The sequence below is a fragment of the Coregonus lavaretus genome (assembly GCF_964263955.1).
Source record: "Coregonus lavaretus genome assembly, chromosome: 7".
NCBI lineage: Eukaryota > Metazoa > Chordata > Actinopteri > Salmoniformes > Salmonidae > Coregonus > Coregonus lavaretus.
The window spans coordinates 25,967,672-25,989,191 of NC_139994.1; the positions used below are offsets into that span (position 1 = coordinate 25,967,672).

The 21,520-nt window shown below is 46.0% G+C and overlaps 1 protein-coding gene across 3 annotated transcripts; it reads left to right on the top strand.

The window, feature by feature from the left end:
• The first annotated feature begins 230 nt into the window (after window positions 1–230).
• On the top strand, window positions 231–14,349 carry LOC311132909 (GA-binding protein subunit beta-1-like). Of its 3 annotated transcripts, none has more exons than XM_084166284.1 (8): window positions 231–390; window positions 3,846–3,953; window positions 4,157–4,324; window positions 4,795–4,989; window positions 5,311–5,521; window positions 6,160–6,330; window positions 9,433–9,551; window positions 9,818–14,349. In XM_084166284.1, exons 2-8 carry the CDS (start codon window positions 3,846–3,848, stop codon window positions 10,151–10,153), a joined length of 1,308 nt encoding a protein of 435 aa, XP_084022410.1. In that variant the 5' UTR covers window positions 231–390; the 3' UTR covers window positions 10,154–14,349. The 3 variants fall into 3 exon arrangements, with proteins under 3 accessions (XP_084022410.1, XP_084022411.1, XP_084022412.1); XM_084166285.1 differs by having other exon boundaries at window positions 5,311–5,464; window positions 6,157–6,330; XM_084166286.1 differs by having other exon boundaries at window positions 5,311–5,464.
• Window positions 14,350–21,520: the final 7,171 nt, after the last annotated feature.

Genomic DNA, 21,520 nt, shown 5'->3' on the forward strand with positions numbered 1-21,520 from the left:
ATTTCCTTATATGAACTGTAACTCAGTAAAATCGTTAATTGTTGTGTTGATATTTTTGTTCAGTATATTTTATAGCATGGGCAAGGGGTGCAGGTCTCATCATGGGCGCGGATATAAATTCAGTTTCGCCTTTTTACCGTAATGAGTTAAAGTGGCCATTGAAGGAGAACAGGCTGATCTTGCGACTTTTTCCGAAGTCATGCGCCCGCCCACAAGAGGGTTCAAAAGGCTCGGTTTCCACCTCCGGTGTCGAGTAGCCGCCATCTTTGTATCCGTTCAAATACAAAAATAATATATATTTTCATTAACTAAGGTGAGGAGAAAATAATTTGGTATAGTCAAGGAACTTATGTCCGCATCATAAGAGCATTCATTTGAAGCCTTATCGAGGTAAGAACTACACAACGTTAGCTTGCTTCCATTAGGGATTCCGCCTCCAGCTAGCTAGCTAGCGTTTGCTGTTATTAAAGTTAGCCAGGCATTAGCTAACTATGTGGAGCATATCTTAAATCTGGCTAGCAACGAGACCGAGTAACTCAACAACGTGGTAGTTTTGAAGTTGGCACATTGTGTGAAAATCCATTCCTCGTGCGCACCAAACAGTTTGTAGAACTTTCCCATTTCTTAAAAGTGCATGTTCATACTTTTTAAAGTATCGTTAACGTTGCTAACTACTGTAGCTAATGTAGATGACGTTATTGCTTGCTAACGTTAGCTAGCTAGCTACATGGTTGGTTAGATAACAAACCTGTCGCCATCAGGCTCATAGGAGATGGTATAAATACTCGTACGTTAAGGTGATTGCGTCTCACGTCTTTGACAAGCAAGCAATTGTGAATAAATCTAACGTTCAAATATGAAATTGCGCGAAACCATTTGAGGCATACGAGAAAGAATGCTGTTAACCGGATGTGGAAGTAGTTTTTTCTCTTCGTGTAAAATAGGAATTTCTCTGACTTCCCCCGGAAAACCAACAACTTTAATATCAGTGTTTCCTGTCATGTATTTAAATGTCTTTGTTGTTGGTTGTTAAATAATGTGGGTGAATGATTTAACGGATAATGTGACACATGGCCGCCCCTTGTTCATTTTCACAACCGAGGCGCATAAGATGGCTACTCGTCGTCTCCATCATCATCACGCTTTTGCAATGAAGAGAGCCTCGTGTTAGTGGGCTTTCATGATTGTGGCAATAATGAGTGACCGATAACCAACCAGCTAGCTACAATGTAACGACAACAAAAAAAGTGCAAATCAGCTATTCACAATTTACGAACATATTACTTTGTGACTGGGTAATTGTTTACCCAGGCATGCCACAGATCAAAACACGATTTCCAGATGTATAGGTAGCCTATTACCTGTTGGACGTTACGGAGAACTACCTTCACGTATTATGTCAGCATTGAGTGATAAAGGGTTTTGAGTGATGTACGTTAGATATGTAGCATAACCACTAACATCATTACTTTACAACATTCATTGTGTTGTGCTCAAATGGAACGTCTGATAAGTATGTATAGGGGATTGGCTAGACTCATTCGCCTGTATTGCACGAGTCTATGCAGCAGTAATATAAACAAACCAGTGTTGTCTCCGGAGTCATTTCGCACAGACACTCCACGGAACGAAAGCGCGTCTATTTCACAATTGATTTCTTACAATAAACGCAAAGTTGTAAATCAAATCATTGTATTTGTCACATGCTTCGTAAACAGCAAGTGTTGGATAACAGTGGAATGCTTACGGCCACTTCCCAACAGTGTAGAGAGAAAAATGCACAATGAGTCCATGTGCAGGGGTACGAGGAAATTGAGGTAGAGTTAAGCAATGAGGCACAAGGGGGTGTGGTATATGGCCCTTATGCGCAACGCGGAGTGCCTGGATACAGCCCTTAGCCATGGTATATTTATCACAAACCTCCAATGTGTCTTATTGCTATTATAAACTGGTTACAAACGTAATTGGAACAGTAAAAATAAATGTTTTGTCATACCACGGCTCAAACCGCCCAGATTATAAATGTACACTACATGACCAAAAGTATGTGGACACCTACTCGTCAATCATCTCATTCCAAAATTATGGGCATTAGTATGGAGTTGGTCCCCCCCCCCTTTGCTGCTATAACAGCCTCCACTCTTCTGGGAAGGCTTTCCACTAGATGTTGGAACGTTGCTATGGGGACTTGCTTCCATTCAGCCACAAGAGCGTTAGTGAGGTCAGACACTGATGTTGGGTGATTAGGCCTGGCTCGCAGTCGGCGTTCCAATCAATCCCAAAGGTTTTAGATGGGGTTGAGGTCGGGGCTCTGTGCAGGCCAGTCAAGTTCTTCCACACCGATCTCGACAAACCATTTCTGTATGGACATCGCTTTGTTCACGGGGGCATTGTCATGCTGAAACAGGAAAGGGCCTTCCCCAAACTGTTGCCACAAAGTCGGAAGCACAGAATCGTCTAGAATGTCATTGTATGCTATAGCGTTGAGATTTCCCTTCACTGGAACTAAGGGGCCTGAACCATGAAAAATAGCCCCAGACTATTATTCCTCCTCCACCAAACTTTACAGTTGGCATTATGCATTCGGGCAGGTAGCGTTCTCCTGGCATCCGCCAAACCCAGATTCGGCCAGATAATGAAGCTGATTAATCACTCCAGAGAACGTGTCCAGAGTCCAATGGCGGCGAGCTTTACACCACTACAGCTGACGTTTGGCATTGGTCATGGTGATCTTAGGCTTGTGTGCGGCTGCTCGGCCACGGAAACCCATTTCATGACGCTCCCGACATACAGTTTTCTTGTGCTGACATTGCTTCCAGAGGCCATTTGGAACTTGGTAGTGAGTGTTGTATCTGAGGACAGACTATTTCTACGCGCTACAGCACTCTGCGGTCCCGTTCTGTGAGCTTGTGTGGCCTACCACTTTGCGGCTGAGCCGTTGTTGCTCCTAGACTTCACTTCACAATAACAGCACTTACAGTTGACCAGGGCACAAATTTGACGAACTGACTTTTTTTGGAAAGGTGGCATCCTATGACGGTGCCACATTGAAAGTCACTGAGCTCTTCAGTAAGGCCATTCTACTGGCAATGTTTGTCTATGGAGATTGTATGGCTGTTTGCTTGATTTTATACACCTGTCAATAACGGGTGGGGCTGAAATGGCAGTATCCACTAATTTGAAGGGGTGTCCACATACTTTTGTGTATATATAGTGTACCTATAGGTAGGGGTGAAGTGACTAGGCAACAGCATAAACAGTAACAGCAGCTTATGTGATGAGTCAAAGTTGTAAGTTCCATTACTACTAGAGTACTTCCATGATGACTGCTGTTGTTAAACAAAATGTATCTAACATAACTTAACTTTATGCATGTAAGATCTGAGGTATGATTTAAAACACATCTAGCTATGTTCATGTGTAAATATCAGCTAGGACTGAGTCCTCTCATTTGATTAAGCTAGCCAAAAATGCCTGAGAACCCTAACCCATTATTGAGTTTCAAAATCTGGCATAAAAGTACATACTTTATCAAGTAGGGCCCTGTGTTTTGGTTTCATGTCACATGACCTGGATTTTAACCTTTTATTTTAAGCCTTTTTCAGAAAAGAGAATTGGACCAAAAATGAAATCAATTGTTTGAGGATGTTGCTGCACCTTTTGACATAAAAAGAAAAGGGGACAGTTTGACGAAAAAGCATTAAATAAAGGTTAAAATCCAGGTCATGTGACACGATTAACCAAAACACAGGGCCCTACCTCAGTGAAAATATACTGCAACAGTGGAATACGTGTACAATCAAATGGGGATAAATGCTGCAACCTTTGTAATTGTGTTGTCTCAGATGTCGCTGGTGGATTTGGGGAAGCGGCTACTTGAGGCCGCACGGAAAGGCCAGGACGATGAAGTCAGGACGCTAATGGCCAACGGGGCTCCCTTCACCACAGACTGGGTAATGATTCCTCTCATAACTTCTCTATCCGGGCAATTTTTATTATCTGCTTCAGTTTAATTACTTTTACCCACCTCAGGGTTTTGGCTGGTTTGTGTGCTCTAAATGCAAAACAAGATATTCAAGTTCATAAGTAAAAAATTGTCTGAAGTGCCAGTCCAATCCACCTATATGGTGTTTTGACTCTTTGTCCCTCTGAGCAGCTGGGTACATCTCCGTTGCATTTGGCCGCCCAACACGGACACTATTCCACCGCCGAGGTGCTGCTCAGGGCAGGCGTCAGCAGGGACGCCCGAACCAAAGTGGACAGGACCCCTCTGCATATGGCCGCTTCAGAGGGCCACACCCTCATCGTGGATCTATTAGTCAGGGTACACACGTCACAAACATCTCTATCTAAGGTTTTAGCTGTTTATTCTGTGTGTTTAGGTCTGAAATCTAGGTTGTGTCTGACCTGGCACCCTATTCCTAATATAGTGCACTGCTTTTGACCAGAGGCCAATTTCAGATGCAGACCTAGATGTCTGCGGGCGGCAGGTAGCTTAGTGGTTAAGAGCGTTGTGCCAGTAACCGAAAGGTCGCTGGTTCTAATCCCAGAGCCGACTAGGTGAAAAATCTGTCTGTGCCCTTGAGCAAGGCACTTAACCCTAATTGCTCATGTAAGTCGCTCTGGATAAGAGCGTCTGCTAAATGATTAAAATGTAAATGTCTCTGACCAAAATGTCTTAAATCTAAGTACACTAGAAAATGTGGTTACTTGTGCGAAGAAAGCAGAAAAACTGCCAAATCTGCCAGGAGTCTTACCCTCTCCCCCTTATTTCTCCTGGATCACTCTCTACAGAGTGGAGCAGACATTAATGCCAAAGACATGCTGAAGATGACGGCTCTCCACTGGGCCACCCAGAACGGCCACCAAAGGGTAGCAGAGACGCTCGTCAAACATGGCGCCGATGTTCACGCTCTCAGTAAATTCGATAAGACTCCATTCGACATCGCAGGAGACATCCAGAATGCAGACCTTATGCTCCTACTACAGGTGAGACATTAAGTTGTATGTGGAGTCTTATTGAAAGGTCTCCATGCACTATTATTCTACATTCCAAAAATGTAAAATGTACCTAAGGACTTGTTCCAAAAATATATTATTTTGAAGTTCTTTGACAGTATGCTCCTTTAGGATTACAATGCATTTACATAATTATCCAAATACATTACTTGCGTTACTTCTTATTTCAATGCACAACTGACCTCTCCTTTGTTTGTAGTAACTCTTATGATTTCTATCCTGGCAGTCTCCCCTGTCTGTGGTGCTGTTGTATGTATGCTCTGACAGTGTTGACAATGTGTTTGTCTATAGGAAGGAATGCAGAACCAGGTGAACATGAACGCAGAGGCTGGCATGACTGGGAGCTCGGCCCAGCCTCAGTTTATCATCCAGGGCATCCCAGGGCTACAGGGGGGCGTGGTGAACCTGGCGGACCTCCTCAACAACGCTGCCAAGGCCAACTCGGGTAGGCTCCAGGGGGGCGTGGTCAACCTGGCCGACCTCCTCAACAACATCAACTCTGGTAGCTACTGGGTTTATACACACAGACACCAAACCTCCAGTTGCGTTAGTGTTCATACTATTTGAAATGACTGGTCTTCTGACAAAGGTTTTGTGGCTGAAATGTGTCCTTCTTACTGCTTTTATGTTATGGAAAAGAAAAGAAAAAACCACCCAGTCCGTCTCGGGTGAAAAAAACCCAGCTGGTTTCTCCAGTTAACGGCTGCATCGGAGTTCAAGGATCCCCCTGCCTCAGAGCAATATGCCCCAAGCTTCTTTGTTTTCTCTAGTCTAGTGCCTAGTCCCTGGCCTTTATCACTCTGATCTCATAAGCTGATAAGGTCTGCTGATGCTGTGTGGACCCACACAAAGCTACCACCACAATGTGTGATATGTGGGAATAAAAGGTCATGCAGAAAAGAGACATTAATTCTCACCGTTCAGATGTAAATACTTTCTCACAGCTTGAATTCCTTTGAGCTTTAGCATGTTACTGTATGTAATGCTTATTTAAATGAGAATATTGAGTCGACATGTTGACTGCCACAAAGTATATTGTAGATAGGCTTATGAACTATTTCCTAATACAAGAACTGCAGTCGACAGGAAAAGTGAACTTTTTCCTCCTCTCTCCCTCTTTGACCCCTTGTCTGAAAGCAGGTGAATCTGAGGAAGCCATAGCAGCCAATTCTTTGGACCCCGGCAGCATCCAGCACATGGTGAACGAGCAAGGTCAAAGGGTCATCACCATAGTGACCGACCAACACGGCAACCTGCAGACTGGAGGGCTTGGTCAGCCATTCTTTGTCACAATGCAGCATGGACAACAGAGTAAGAGAACGTCTTGCTTTTGGTCACTTAACATAGTCCCTGCTCCATTTCAGCCTGTAGCCACATCCCATAGCCCCTATCCATTTGGGAACAGTTTCCCGGACCCTAATCCTGGACTAAAAAGCACGCTCATTGGAGAATCTCAATTGAAAGCTCTTTTTAGTCTAAGAGTATGCTTTCTCTGGGTCTAGGAAACCGGCACTTGATGTTCTAATGCTGCGTACATAATCAAGTGGGAAGGTGGTATTTACCACATACGACTGGGGGAAAATCTGCTCGCCCCTCCAACTGATACTACTATTACTAGTGGAAAACTCATCCATCATCCTGGAAGTCCGACTTCTCCCACATGCTGACCTGAGGTCACCTACTGAGGAAATTACCTCGATAAAGCATTTTCGGCAGTTGAATGCAACAACAAAACATTATTTATAAAAAGTAATCTATTAATATCGTTGACACAGCTTGTTGGCCATTAGCCAATCTGTGTTTCTCAACGAGTTCAAAGAACGTGAATGCATCCAATTGGTATTTATGACTTCACAACTGGTAATTACCCCCTTCTCATTGGTTATGAACACTGCATTAAAGTAGTCAGTACGTTTAGCAATATGGTGGAATGTCCACTTACCCTACAAGAAACCTTATTGTTGTGACAATGTGAACCTTGTATTTGTAGACAATGGTTTTTAGCTTTCTGGGCAGATTGTTTTGTGCTAGTTGCTTTGTAGAACACTGTGTTCTACTTCATCATTAATGAACAGTCCATTCGGGAAGTATTCAGACCACTTCCCTTTTCCACGTTTTGTTACGTTACAGCGTTACTCTAAGATATATTTTCCTCATCACAATACCCCATAATGACAAAGCGAAAACAGGTTTTTAGATTATTATTGCAAATAAAAAAACAACAGATACCTTATTTAAATAATTATTCAGACCCTTTGCTATGAGACTCGAAATTGAGCGCCGGTGCATCCTGTTTCCATTGATCATCTTTGAGATGTTTCTACAATTTGATTGGAGTCCACCTGTGGTAAATTCAATTGATTGGACATGATTTGGAAAGGCACACACCTGTCTATATAAGGTCCCACAGTTGACAGTGCATGTCAGAGCAAAAATCAAGCCATGAGGTCGAAGGAATTGTCCGTAGAGCTCCGAGACAGGATTGTGTCGAGACACAGATCTGGGGAAGGGTACCAAAACATTTCTGCAGCATTGAAGGTCCTCAAGAACACAGTGGCCTCCATCATTCTTAAATGGAAGAAGTTTGGAACCACCAAGACTCTTCCTAGAGTGGGCCGCCCTGCCAAACTGCGCAGTCGGGGGAGAAGGGCCTTGGTCAGGAAGGTGACCAAGAACCCAATGGTCACTCTGACAGAGCTCCAGAATTCCTCTGTGGAGATGGGATAACCTTCCATCTCTGCAGCACTCCACCAATCAGGCCTTTATGGTAGAGTGGCCTGACGGAAGCCACTCCTTAGTAAAAGGCACATGACAGCCCGCTTGGAGTTTGCCAAAAGGCACCTAAACAACTCCCATGAAAAAAAACTCTGGTCTGATGAAACCAAAATTGAGGTCTTTGGCCTGAATGGTGAAGCATGGGGGTGGCAGCATCATGCTGTGGGGATGTTTTTCAGTGGCAGGGACTGAAAACATTCGGAGAGTACGACCCTGCCTTACACAGGAAGCGGCACAGGTCCTAATCCAGGCACTTGTCATCTCCCGTCTGGACTACTGCAACTCGCTGTTGGCTGGCCTCCCTGCCTGTGCCATTAAACCCCTACAACTCATCCAGAATGCCGCAGCCCGTCTGGTGTTCAACCTTCCCAAGTTCTCTCACGTCACCCCCCTCCTCCGCACACTCCACTGGCTTCCAGTTGAAGCTCGCATCCGCTACAAGACCATGGTGCTTGCCTATGGAGCAGTGAGGGGAACGGCACCTCTGTACCTTCAGGCTCTGATCAGTCCCTACACCCAAATGAGGGCATTGCGCTCATCCACCTCTGGCCTGCTGGCTCCCCTTCCTCTGCGGAAGCATAGTTCCCGCTCAGCCCAGTCAAAACTGTTCGCTGCTCTGGCACCCCAATGGTGGAACAAGCTCCCTCACGACGCCAGGACAGCGGAGTCACTCACCACCTTCCGGAGACATTTGAAACCCCACCTCTTTAAGGAATACCTGGGATAGGATAAAGGAATCCTTCTACCCCCCCCCCCCCCCCCCCCCCAATTGTAAAGTGGTTATCCCACTGGCTATAGGGTGAACGCACCAATTTGTGAGTCGCTCTGGCTAAGAGCGTCTGCTAAATGACGTTAATGTGCCCTTGAGCAAGGCACTTAACCCTAATTGCTCCTGTAAGTCGCTCTGGATAAGAGCGTCTGCTAAATGACTAAAATGTAATGTAAATGTAGGATCGAGGGAAAGATGAGCAGAGCAAAGTACAGAGAGATCCTTGATGAAAACCTGCTCCAGAGCACTCAGGACCTCCCACTGGGGTGATGGTTCTCCTCCCAACAGGACAACGACCATAGGCACACAGCCAAGACAACGCAAGAGTGGCTTCAGGACAAGTCTCTGAATGTCCTTGAGTGGCCCAGCCAGAGCCCGGACTTGAACCCGATCGACCATCTCTGGAGAGACCTGAAAATAGCTGTGCAGCGATGCTCCCCATCCAACCTGACAGTGCTTGAGAGGATCTGCAGAGAAGAATGGGAGACACTCCCCAAATACAGGTGTGCCAATCTTGTAGCGTCATACCCAAGAAGACTCAAGGCTGTAATCGCTGCCAAAGGTGCTTCAACAAAGTACTGAGTAAAGGGTCTGAATACTTGTGTAGATGTGATATTTCAGTTTTTTATTTTTAATAAATTGGGAAAAACCTGTTTTTGCTTTGTAATTATGGGGTATTTTGTGTAGATTAATGGGTGGAAAAAACGATTTAATCCTTTTTAGAATAAGGCTGTAACATATTTTTTTTGGGGGAAAGGTCTAGTGGTCTGAATACTTTCCGAATGCACTGTATTTTAATAAGTAACCTATATTCACTTTCGAGACTGTATGATCCTCCAGGCTCTGAACTGTTGTCTGTTGATTTGCAGTGTTGGCGATGCCAGCCAATCAGGTGACAGAGGAGGTGGTTGAAGAGGAACCCCAGCCCCCGCCCGCCCGCAAGAGGAAACTGGAGGCCTCTGCTAATCACATGGAGTCTGGAGACACGGTCAGGGGGGGACCACATCTTAGATGATTTTTTCTTGTGCAACACATTGAACTGATATGCTTCTGCCATTTAACCAGTTTTATTTAATATTGCTCTAGAGATTCTAGCAGCTGTGAAAATGTTGTTTTTGCATAGATTATAAGAGAAACCCATAGATTATTTTGGTACTTTGATACTGTGCAGTTGGCACAAGTGGGGTGCAAGTGTGTGACCTGCAGTCTGACCTTTTGGTCTCCTTTTTTCTATCTATCCATCCCTCCATCCAGGAGCAATTACAGAGGCAGCTGCAGGAGGCCAACAGGAAGGCCCAGGAGTACCGGCAGCAGCTGATGTGCAAGGAGCAGGAAGCAGAGCAGTACCGCATGAAGCTGGAGGCAATGTCGCACAGCCATACCAACGGCACCTCAGAGCAGGAGGAGGTGGTTGGGGGTGAGGAGGAGGAGGAGGAGGAGGTGGAGGAGGTGCAGGTGGAGACGTCGGGCAGCGAGGAGGTGATGCTCCAGGAGGGAGCCATCATCATCAAGACGGAGGAGCTGGACTCGGCCGAGGAGCAGGTGACGCTGGTGGACTCAGCGCCCTCCCACACAGAGGTAATCTCATAATGTCAGACAGACTGATGTCACTGACTGAAGGAGAAATGGACACGTGGACTCAGGCGACGGGGCAGCCTGTCAGCGTTTTCATAGCTCTTTTGTTAATTTTTTCCTCTTCTAATTTTCCTGCTATGTTTTGTTTTTGTACAATATTTACTTACTCTTTCTGCTGTTTTATTTTCCTCAATTGTGTTTTTTATTTTATTATAATTTTCTTTACAAATGGCGAAGCGAGGAGCTGAATATAAGGATGCGTGTCACACAAGGTTGATTGAGGAGCGGGAACGGGACCTGCTCAGCCTGTGACTCAGTAAAGTTGCCTAACTGAAGAACGTCTATGCTACCTGGAAGAAACGGGGCTCTCGGTCTCGGATATCTATGGTGTCTGAGACATGTCAATGGTGTGTGAGAAATACATTTTCATGGTTCCAACCGCCTGTCCTAAGGTGCCCAAGATGCAAATCCAAAGTTTATTAGACACGTCCATCCATAGTACCAGAGGACAGGTCTGTGGAGAGAACACTGTTTTGTTCACCTCCTTCAGGTCTCAAAAGTCGCCCGCTGCCTCACTCTTCCATCCAACCACCTACAACCACAGGCAATGGGAATTATATTTAAGCATGCCCATTTCCTATTTTAAAATAATCCTCTTACTCGACAAATGACCGGGCTTGTAGTTGGCAACAGTCATTCCCAGCATGTATTGGGCTCATTATTCACAGCGTAGTAATGAATTGTTTCAAAGTTGTGAATGGCAGTGTTTTGACTTTCATGGCACCACATTAGCTTTGTCCTCTAGTTGTTGTCGTCAGTGCCACTTCCATAGTTCAGTAGTGATTATAGGTTGACTGTTGCACAAGCCACAACTCTCCTCCCGCTGATGTTGACGCAAACTTCCCACTGTTTTAATGCCCCCGTGGCTTTAATCACTAGTAGCCCCACTCTCCAAAGCCGGAGATGGACAGGAATAAGGATGTCAGATTAGGTGGTTGTGTCCTTCTGACAATGCCGTTCTCACGTCCCGACACTTGTTTCTATCACAGTTACTGTGCCGTGATACTTTTTAGTGTTCTCCCAAACTGAATGAGAATGTGATGGACATACCTTGGACAACCTCTGGGTTAACATTCATCACTTGGGTGAAGGGTGTGAAAGGAACATAATCTCTGCCCGCTGTTCAGTAAGGGCCAAATGTATACTTGAAATGCCAACGCTGATTTAAATTGTGCCTAGATTTTACATTGATGTCATGGGGGGGGGGATTTCCACGGAAATTAGGGTTATGCTTGTGGATCTGAAGTTCTGGTATGTCCCTAGTGTATCCGATACTTTTGCCCAGGTGTACATTTTTCATTAGACCCACTAAAGTTTGTTGAAACAACATTTTTATGAGTGTAACAATGTTGATACACTATATATACAAATGAGTGGATTCGGCTATTTCAGCCACACCCGTTGCTGACAGGTGTATAACATCGAGCACACAGACATGCAATCTCCATAGACAAACATTGCCAGTAGAATGGCCGTACTGAAGAGTTCAGTGGCTTTCAATGTGGCACCGTCATAGGATGCCACTTTTCCAACAAGTCAGTTCATCAAATTTCTGCCCTGCTAGAGCTTCCCCGGTCAACTGTAAGTGCTCTTATTGTGAAGTGAAAATGTCTAGGAGCAACAACGGCTCAGCCGCGAAGTGGTAGGCCACACAAGCTCACAGAACGGGACCGCCGCGTGCTGTAGTGTGTAAAAATCGTCTGTCCTCGGTTGCAGCACTCACTACCGAGTTCCAAACTACCTCTGGAAGCAACATCCGCACAATAACTGTTAGTCAGGAGCTTCATGAAATGGGTTTCCATGGCCGAGCAGCCACACACAAGCCTAAGATCACCATGTGCAATGCCAAGCGTCAGCTGGAGTGGCGTAAAGCTCGCCGCCATTGGACTCTGGAGCAGTGGAAACGCGTTCTCTGGAGTGATGAATCACGCTTCCCCATCTGGCAGTCTGACGGACAAATCTGGGTTTGGCGGATGCCAGGAGGACGCTACCTGCCCCAATGCAGAGTGCCAACTGTCAGGTTTGGTGGTGGAGGAGGAATAATGGTCTGGGGCTGTTTTTCACACCTTTGGGATTAATTGGAACGCCAACTGCGAGCCAGGCCTAATCACCCAACATCAGTGCCCGACCTCACTAATGCTCTTGTGGCTGAATGGAAGCAATACCCCGCAGCAATGTTCCAACATCTAGTGGAAAGCCTTCCCAGAAGAGTGGAGGCTGTTATAGCAGCAAAAGGGGGACCAACGCCATATTAATGCCCATGATGTTGGAATGAGATGTTCGACGAGCAGGTGTCTACATACTTCTGGTCATGTGGTGTGTGTGTGTATATACTCAAATCTTAGCATTAAAATAATGTTTATGTACTCTGATCCTTGGTCAGTTTTTGAGAGGAGAGTGCATCTTGTATATTTTTATTTCCCACCATGGCAAAATGGGTAGACTAAATACATCACCCAATTTTGAGTTTCAGAATTGAAACCCCCCCAGACAACCTCTTTACTTACCAGCCCCAGTACCTCTACTGCCCCTTTGCAGTTATTGGAGGAAGAGGCCTGCTGTTTTGCTGGAATACTGTTCCTCTGGCCTATGGCGCTCTCCACTCACCCATTGTAAACTTTCATTTGTTCAGAAGTCAATATTCTTCACGACTATTATAGTTATTTTTTTATAAGCTCTCCGCAAGCCTTTTTCTTATGTACATATAAAATTGTATTTTTTTAAGTGTATCTGAATGCTTTGGGATGTAGACTGCCTATATATGAAATATAAGCACATCTTCCCTTTTTAGTTTAGCATCTCTTTGCTAGATTGTATAGTTAAACATGTATGCACCAATTTGATGAAATAATCATATTTACCATGATTTGACTGTGTTGTAGCTCTACCTGTTGTTTCACTACTGTTCTCACAGTTGGGGGCACTTCACCGAGCCATGAATGACTGTGTGGACTTTGATTGCTTCGATTAAAAAAAAACTATGAAAACTGTCTTTTTAAGATGTTGCAACTGGTATCTGGCACATGATTTGACGTGTTTGTTGGATAACCTCAGTCTTTTCAGAGATGGAGAACTCGTTGCTCAGTATCATTTCCTCTGTTTTATGCATTGTTCCATATGTTGACCAGCGGGTGGCACTACACTTTAACGAACTCACCGGGTCTGTGAAATGAAGTTGAACGGGATCGTATATCTATATTTCTTTCCCTCAATTGAGTTGTTTTGCTACTAATACAGAAAGTGAAACAACTGTAGAGTATCCCACAGTGATATTGAAGCTTTATTAAATACTTTTTCTAACTCCCTTATCACTATGACCCGTAGTAATTTATGTAAGATGATATTTCACTTGTACTTTCTATTGAGATAACATAATTGAAAATAAAATACAAGCTCAAGCGATGTGGGTCTTGGGTTCAAAGGCCCTGTAACTCTGTCCTCACTGTGGTCAAGATCCCTCACAGTCACATTTGAAATGAAAACTCCACTCAAAAACTATATTTTGGTATTTCTATCAACAATGTACTGATGAAACAAATACCACAGTGTTTGGGTGGATTCTTCCTTTAACTTCCCAAATTTGATGCGGGCATGCCAAGTTCTCCAACTGTTTTGGATTTGCAATGTTACACAGCTACTCCTGGCACTGCAGTGAAGTTACCTTTTATTGTAAAGCTTTGAAATGTGTGATCTTCTGACTTCCGATAAAGCCTCTGAAAACATTTTCATGATGATATAATAGAATATACCTGATCCAGAATTCTTATTAGATCTCTCTATTGGGATACAGTATACTAGTGTTTTTATGATAAGACATCAAAACAAACCCCATTTTGAAATCAACGGAACACTATCAGGGACTTTCCTCTTGACAATTTTGAGAAGATAACGAACGATGATCTTGCCACAAGAATGGAGTTGTGTAACGAATAATGTAGGATCGTTTTGTATAATTGTTTTTTTATTTTTATTTCAAGAGAAGTGTATGGACTATTTGTAAACGTCAAATAAATGCAAACTCTTATACGAGAACTGCTTTTTTTGTAACACCATGCGGGTTACCCTACAATAACCTGTGTAATAGATGCTTCTATTGTAGTAGGTCTACCTGCTGCTGTAACCCCTGTTCACATCTGTGTTAAAGGAAAATTCCACCCAAAAATGATATTTTGGTATTTGTTTCATTAGTCCAATGTTGATATAGTCCCAAAATGTTTTGCATGTCAGCAATCAACTTGTCAAGATATATACACTACCCGGTCAAACGTTTTAGAACACCTCATTCAAGGTTTTTCTTTATTTGTACTATTTTCTACATTGTAGAATAATAGTGAAGACATCAAAACTATGAAATAACACATGGAATCATGTAGTAATCAAAAAAGTGTTAAACAAATCAAAATATGTTATATTTGATTTTCTTCAAATAGCCACCCTTTGCCTTGATGACGGCTTTGCACACTCTTGGCGTGTTGAATGAGCAAATGTGCTCGTCTTTATATTTCCTAGAAAATCATTTGAAATAGTGGATTCGGCTATTTCGGCCACACCCGTTGCTGACAAGTGTAAAAAAAAAATCGAGCACACCGCCATGCAATCTCCATAAACAAACATTGGCAGTAGAATGGCCTTACTGAAGAGCCCTGCTAGAGCTGCCCCGGTCAACTGTAAGTGCTATTATTGTGAAGTGGAAACGTCTAGGAGCAACAACAGCTCAGCCGAGAAGTGGTAGGCCACACAAGCTCACAGAACGGGACCGCCGATTGCTGAAGCGCGTAGCGTGTAAAAATCGTCTGTCCTCAGTTGCAACACTCACTACCGAGTTCCAAACTGCCTCTGGAAGCAACGTCAGCACAATAACTGTTCATTGGGAGCTTCATGAAATAGGTTTCCATGGCCGAGCAGACGAACACAAGCCTAAGATCACCATACGCAATGCTAAGCGTCGGCTGGAGTGGTGTAAAGCTTGCCGCCATTGGACTGGAGCAGTGGAAACGGGTTCTCTGGAGTGATGAATCAGCTTTATCATCTGGCAGTCCAACGGACAAATCTGGGTTTGGCGGATGCCAGGAGAATGCTACCTGCCCGAATGCATAGTGCCAACTGTCAAGTTTGGTGGAGGAGGAATAATGGTCTGGGGCTGTTTTTCATGGTTCAGGCCCCTTAGTTCCAGTGACGGGAAATATTAACTCTACAGCATACAATGACATTCTAGACGATTCTGTGCTTCCAACTTTGTGGTATCAGTTTGGGGAAGGCACTTTCCTGCTTCGGCATGACAATACCCCTGTGCACAAAGCGAGGTCCATACAGAAATGGACAAAAAGTATGTACAAAAAGTACTGTAATTTTCTAAACGGTTCACCCAATATGGATGAAAATACTCTCAAATTAAAGCTGATAGTCTGCACTTTAATAGTTATTGTATCATTTAAAATCCAAAGTGCTAGATTACAGAGCCAAAACAAAATTGGAGCTCACTGTATTTCTCGTTTCTCTGTGACAATGGAGTCATCTACATAGACATTATGCAGCGGTATACCAATGTAGTTGTGCTGTTTAGCTGTACTATGTTGTGGTTCCCAGAAGTTCTAGTTTTTCTTGTGGCCACCAGATAAACAAAACTATTTTTCTAGCCACAGGTCAATCTATGTATAAAGACATGTATGACTGAGTTAACATGTCTGTAAATAATATTGGATCACAGTGTGTTGTGTTCTCACATCTCTTTTCTTGTAATCCATAAGTAAAAGTGTATGAGAGGTGGATAGCCTACACTCTTAGAAATAAGGGTTCCAAAAGGGTTCTTCGGCTTTCCCCATAAGAGTGAACCATTTTTGGCTCCATGTTGTCACGATCGTTAGAGTGAGTGGACCAAGGCGCAGCGTTGAAGGCAAATATATTTATTTAAAGAGAGTAAACACTCGAACAAAACAACAAACGATACGTGCAGTCCTACGGTACAAACCAAAAGGAACAAGATCCCACAACTATTGTGGGAAAACAGCCTCTATAAATATGGCTCCCAATCAGAGACAACCAGCAACAGCTGACACTCGTTGCCTCTGATTGGGAACCACTCTGGCCAACACAGAAATACAATACATAGAATATACACACCCTGGCTCAACATATAGAGTCCCCAGAGCCAGGGTGTGACAGTACCCCCCCCTAAAGGCGCGGACTGCGACCGCGCCTAAACGTAAACAAACCAGGGGAGGGCTGGGTGGGCATTCCTCCTCGGAGGCGGTTCCGGCTCCGGGCTTGACCACCACCCTTCAGCCATCCCCCCGTGGCGCCCCTGGTCCGGTCTGGCCCCGCTGGCTGGAGCTGGACTGGACATCGTAGAAGCGGATTGCTTAGGCTCCGGTGTGGAGCAGCTGACCGGTACCTTACCAGGCACCGGTGACCCAGGCACGGGTTGTGCCGGACTGACGACGCGCACCCCTGGCTTGGTGCGTGGAGCAGGAACGGGCCGGACCGGGCTGACGATGCGCACCCCTGGCTTGGTGCGTGGAGCAGCAACGGGCCGGACCGGGCTGACGATGCGCACCCCTGGCTTGGTGCGTGGAGCAGGAACGGGCCGGACTGGGCTGACGATGCGCACCCCTGGCTTGGTGCGTGGCGCAGGAACGGGCCGGACCGGGCTGACGATGCGCACCCCTGGCATGGTGCGTGGCGCAGGAACGGGCCGGACCGGGCTGACGATGCGCACCCCTGGCTTGGTGCGTGGAGCCGGAACGGGCCGTACCGGGCTGACGATGCGCACCCCTGGCTTGGTGCGTGGAGCAGGAACGGGCCGGACCGGGCTGACGATGCGCACCCCTGGCTTGGTGCGTGGAGCAGGAACGGGCCGGACTGGGCTGACGATGCGCACCCCTGGCATGGTGCGTGGCGCAGGAACGGGCCGGCCGGGCTGGCGACGCGCACCGTAGGCTTGGTGCGAGGAGCAGGAACAGGCCGGGCCGGGCTGGCGACGCGCACCGTAGGCTTGGTGCGAGGACCAGGAACAGGCCGGGCTGGCGACGCGCACCGTAGGCTTGGTGCGAGTGGCAGGAACAGGCCGGGCTGGGCTGGCGATGCGCACCGGAGGCTTGGTGCGAGGGGCAGGAACAGGCCGGGCCGGGCTGGCGACGCGCACCGTAGGCTTGGTGTGAGGGGCAGGAACAGGCCGGGCCGGGCTGGCGACGCGCACCGTAGGCTTGGTGCGAGGGGCAGGAACAGGCCGGGCCGGGCTGGCGACGCGCACCGTAGGCTTGGTGCGAGTGGCAGGAACAGGCCGGGCTGGGCTGGCGATGCGCACCGGAGGCTTGGTGCGAGTGGCAGGAACAGGCCGGGCCGGGCTGGCGATGCGCACCGGAGGCTTGGTGCGAGGAGCAGGAACAGGCCGGGCCGGGCCGGGCTGGCGACGCGCACCGTAGGCTTGGTGCGAGGGGCAGGAACAGGCCGGGCCGGGCTGGCGACGCGCACCGTAGGCTTGGTGCGAGGGGCAGGAACAGGCCGGGCCGGGCTGGCGACGCGCACCGTAGGCTTGGTGCGAGTGGCAGGAACAGGCCGGGCTGGGCTGGCGATGCGCACCGGGGGCTTGGTGCGAGGAGCAGGAACAGGCCGGGCCGGGCTGTGGAGACGGATAGGAGGCCTGGAGTGAAGAGCTGCCATAACCCGTCCTGGCTGAATGCCTACCTTCACACACTCTGTGTGAGGCATCAGCACAGGACGTACAGGGCTGTGTACCCGTACTGGCATAACAGCACGTGACACTGGCGCAGGATATCCGGGACCGAGGAGAGGCACTGGAGGCCACGAGCGCTGAGCCGGCACACTCTGTCCTGGCTGCATGCCCACCTTCGCACGACACGTGCGGGGTGCTCGCACAGGACGTACCAGACTATGCCGGACCACTCGTGGCACAGTACGCAGCTCCGCATACCCCGGAACCTGCCCAGTCTCCTGCTGCCATGCCTGAGCACGGGGAGTTGGCTCCGCTCTCCATCCAGGCTCCGCCAACCTGCCTTCTGGCCCCCCAAACCTGGTGGCCTCCTCTCCTAATCTCCCAATACAACCTGTGGCAGCCTCCTGCTGCCCCGTCGCCCATGCCGTGTGCCCCCCCCCTAAAAATTTATTGGGGGTGCCTCTCGCCTGTCCGACCACGGCCCGGTTGACGCCGCTTCTCCTCTCCTGCCTGGGTCTCCCCCTTCATAGCCTTCCGGTACCGGACGGCCTCCTCCTTCGTAATCTGCCCCCAACCGAGGAGGACATCCACCAGAGTTACCTCCTGTTCCTGGACACGCTGCTTGGTCCTGGTATGGTGGGATCTTCTGTCACGATCGTTAGAGTGAGTGGACCAAGGCGCAGCGTTGAAGGCAAACATATTTATTTAAAGAGAGTAAACACTCTAACAAAACAACAAACGATACGTGCAGTCCTACGGTACAAACCAAAAGGAACAAGATCCCACAACTATTGTGGGAAAACAGCCTCTATAAATATGGCTCCCAATCAGAGACAACCAGCAACAGCTAACACTCGTTGCCTCTGATTGGGAACCACTCTGGCCAACACAGAAATACAATACATAGAATAGACACACCCTGGCTCAACATATAGAGTCCCCAGAGCCAGGGTGTGACACATGTAGAACTATTTTGGGTTTGATGTAGAACCCTCTGTGGAAAGGGTCCTACATGTAACCCAAAAGGGTTCTATCTGGATCCAAAATAGTTCTACCTCGAACCAAAAAGGGTTCTTCAAAGGGTTCTCGTATGGGGACAGCCGAAAAACCCTTTTGGGTCCTTGATAGTGTACTGTGTACAAAACCGCCAATTCTGTGCAGTATTTAGGTGCAGTGTTTCTTGTTGGAAAAAAATCACTGGCGTACAAATTATCTGAGATGTCTTCACCTTATTTTTCCCATAGTCAACTGTGAAAAAATATTTGGTGCTTGCCTACGAGGCAAGGTGAAGGGAATTGTTCTCTCAAATAATATCGTTGAAGTCATCATCTGATGTCAGTCACAAAAAATATGTAAATGCATACAGACTCAGCTGTCTTATTATCCAATGTGAAATACTGTTTTATAATCATGTTTTCTCATGAATATAACAATGTATGGAAAGCTTTCATTCCTTGTGAAAGGTAGTGTTACCTAATGTCCTTTTACTCTTATAGATGCTGCAACATGGTCTCAGTGCATTTCATATTATTCTGTACGTAAATTTGAGACACTCATTTAGTATGATATGTAAAGTTTCGTATGGCATGTATTAATTTGTGGATGTCCATCACACATTTGGTTTGATATGTTTACGAAATACAATTCATAGTATATGTTACGAATTTGCAAAAGTTGCAATATGTTACGAATTGGATAAATGTACTAAATGTTACAAATATACGAAACGTATGATATGTTACGAATTCTAGATAGGTGGCTAACGTTAGCTAGCTGGCTAACATTACCTAGGCTATGGGTTAGGGTTAGGCGTTAGGGTTAAGGTTAGTGTTAGGGGAAGGGTTAGCTAAAGGGGTTAGGGTTAAGGTTAGTGGAAGGGTTAGCTAACATGCTAAGTAGTTACAAAGTAGCTTAAAAGTAGTAAGTAGTTGAAAAGTTGCTAATTAGCTTGAATGCTAAAGTTGTCCCTGATGAGATTCGAACTCACAACCTTTGGGTTGCTAGATGTTCGCTTTATACTCCCACCCACCCTACTTTAATGTTTGTCTTAAGTAACCATCTGTCTTATGTAACCATACCATACCAAACCTAACATATCATATTAATTTGAGTATCCCTGTTTTGGTTTACTATGTTACGTCTAGTCTATGAGACCAGGCTGCAACACTGTATGATACAGAAGACATCAAGCACCTTCAGATGAGCGGGTTCCTTAACTTATTGATACATCGATTTAGTCAGTTCATATACACTACCGATCAAAAGTCTTAGAACACCTACTCATTCAAGGGTTTTTCTTAATTTTTACTATTTTCTACATTGTAGAATAATTGTGAAGACATCAAAACTATGAAATAACACATGGAATCATGTAGTAACCAAAAAAGTGTTAAACAAATCAAACTATATTTTAGATTTGAGATTCTTCAAATAGTCACCATTTGCCTTGATGACAGCTTTGCACACTCTTGGCATTCTCTCAACCAGTTTCACCTGGAATGCTTTTCCAACAGTCTTGAAGGAGTTCCCACATATGCTGAGCACTTGTTGGCTCCTTTTCCTTCACTCTGTGGTCCGAGTCATCCCAAACCATCTAAATTTGGTTGAGGTCGGGCCAGGTCATCTGATGCAGCACTTCATCACTCTCCTCTTGGTAAAATAGACCTTACACAGCCTGGAGGTGTGTTGGGTCATTGTCCTGTTGAAAAACAAATGATAGTCCCACTAAGCCCAAACCATATGGGATGGTGTATCACTGCAGAATGCTGTGGTAGCCATGCTGGTTAAGTGTGGCTTGAATTCTAAATAAATCACAGACAGTGTCATCAGCAAAGCACCCCCACACCATAACGCCTCCTCCTCCATGCTTTACGGTGGGAAATACACATGCGGAGGTCATCCGTTCACCCAAACACGTCTCACAAAGACACGGCGGTTGGAACCAAAAATCTCCAATTTGGACTCCAGACCAAAGGACACATTTCCACCAGTCTAATGTCCATTGCTCATGTTTCTTGGCTCAAGCAAGTCTCTTCTTATTATTGGTGTCCTTTAGTAGTGGTTTCTTTGCAGCAATTTGACCATGAAGTCCTGATTCACAGTCTCCTCTGAACAGTTATGTTGAGATGTGTCTGTTACTTGAACTCTGTGAAGCATTTATTTGGGCTGCAATTTCTGAGGCTAGTAACTCTAATGAACTTATCCTCTGCAGCAGAGGTAACTCTGGGTCTTCCATTCCTGTGGCGGTCCTCATGAGAGACAGTTTCATCATAGCGCTTGATGGTTTTTGTGACTGCACTTGAAGAAACTTTCAAAGTTCTAGAAATTTTCTGGATTGACTGACCTTCATGTCTTAAAGTAATGATAGACTGTTTCTCTTTGCTTATTTGAGCTGTTCTTGCCATAAATGGAATTGGTATTTTACCAAATGGTGCTAACTTCTGTATACCCCCCCTACATTTACATTACATTTTAGTCATTTAGCAGACGCTCTTATCCAGAGCGACTTACAGGAGCAATTAGGGTTAAGTGCCTTGCTCAAGGGCACATTAACGTCATTTAGCAGACGCTCTTAGCCAGAGCGACTCACAAATTGGTGCGTTCACCCTATAGCCAGTGGGATAACCACTTTACAATTGGGGGGGGGGGTA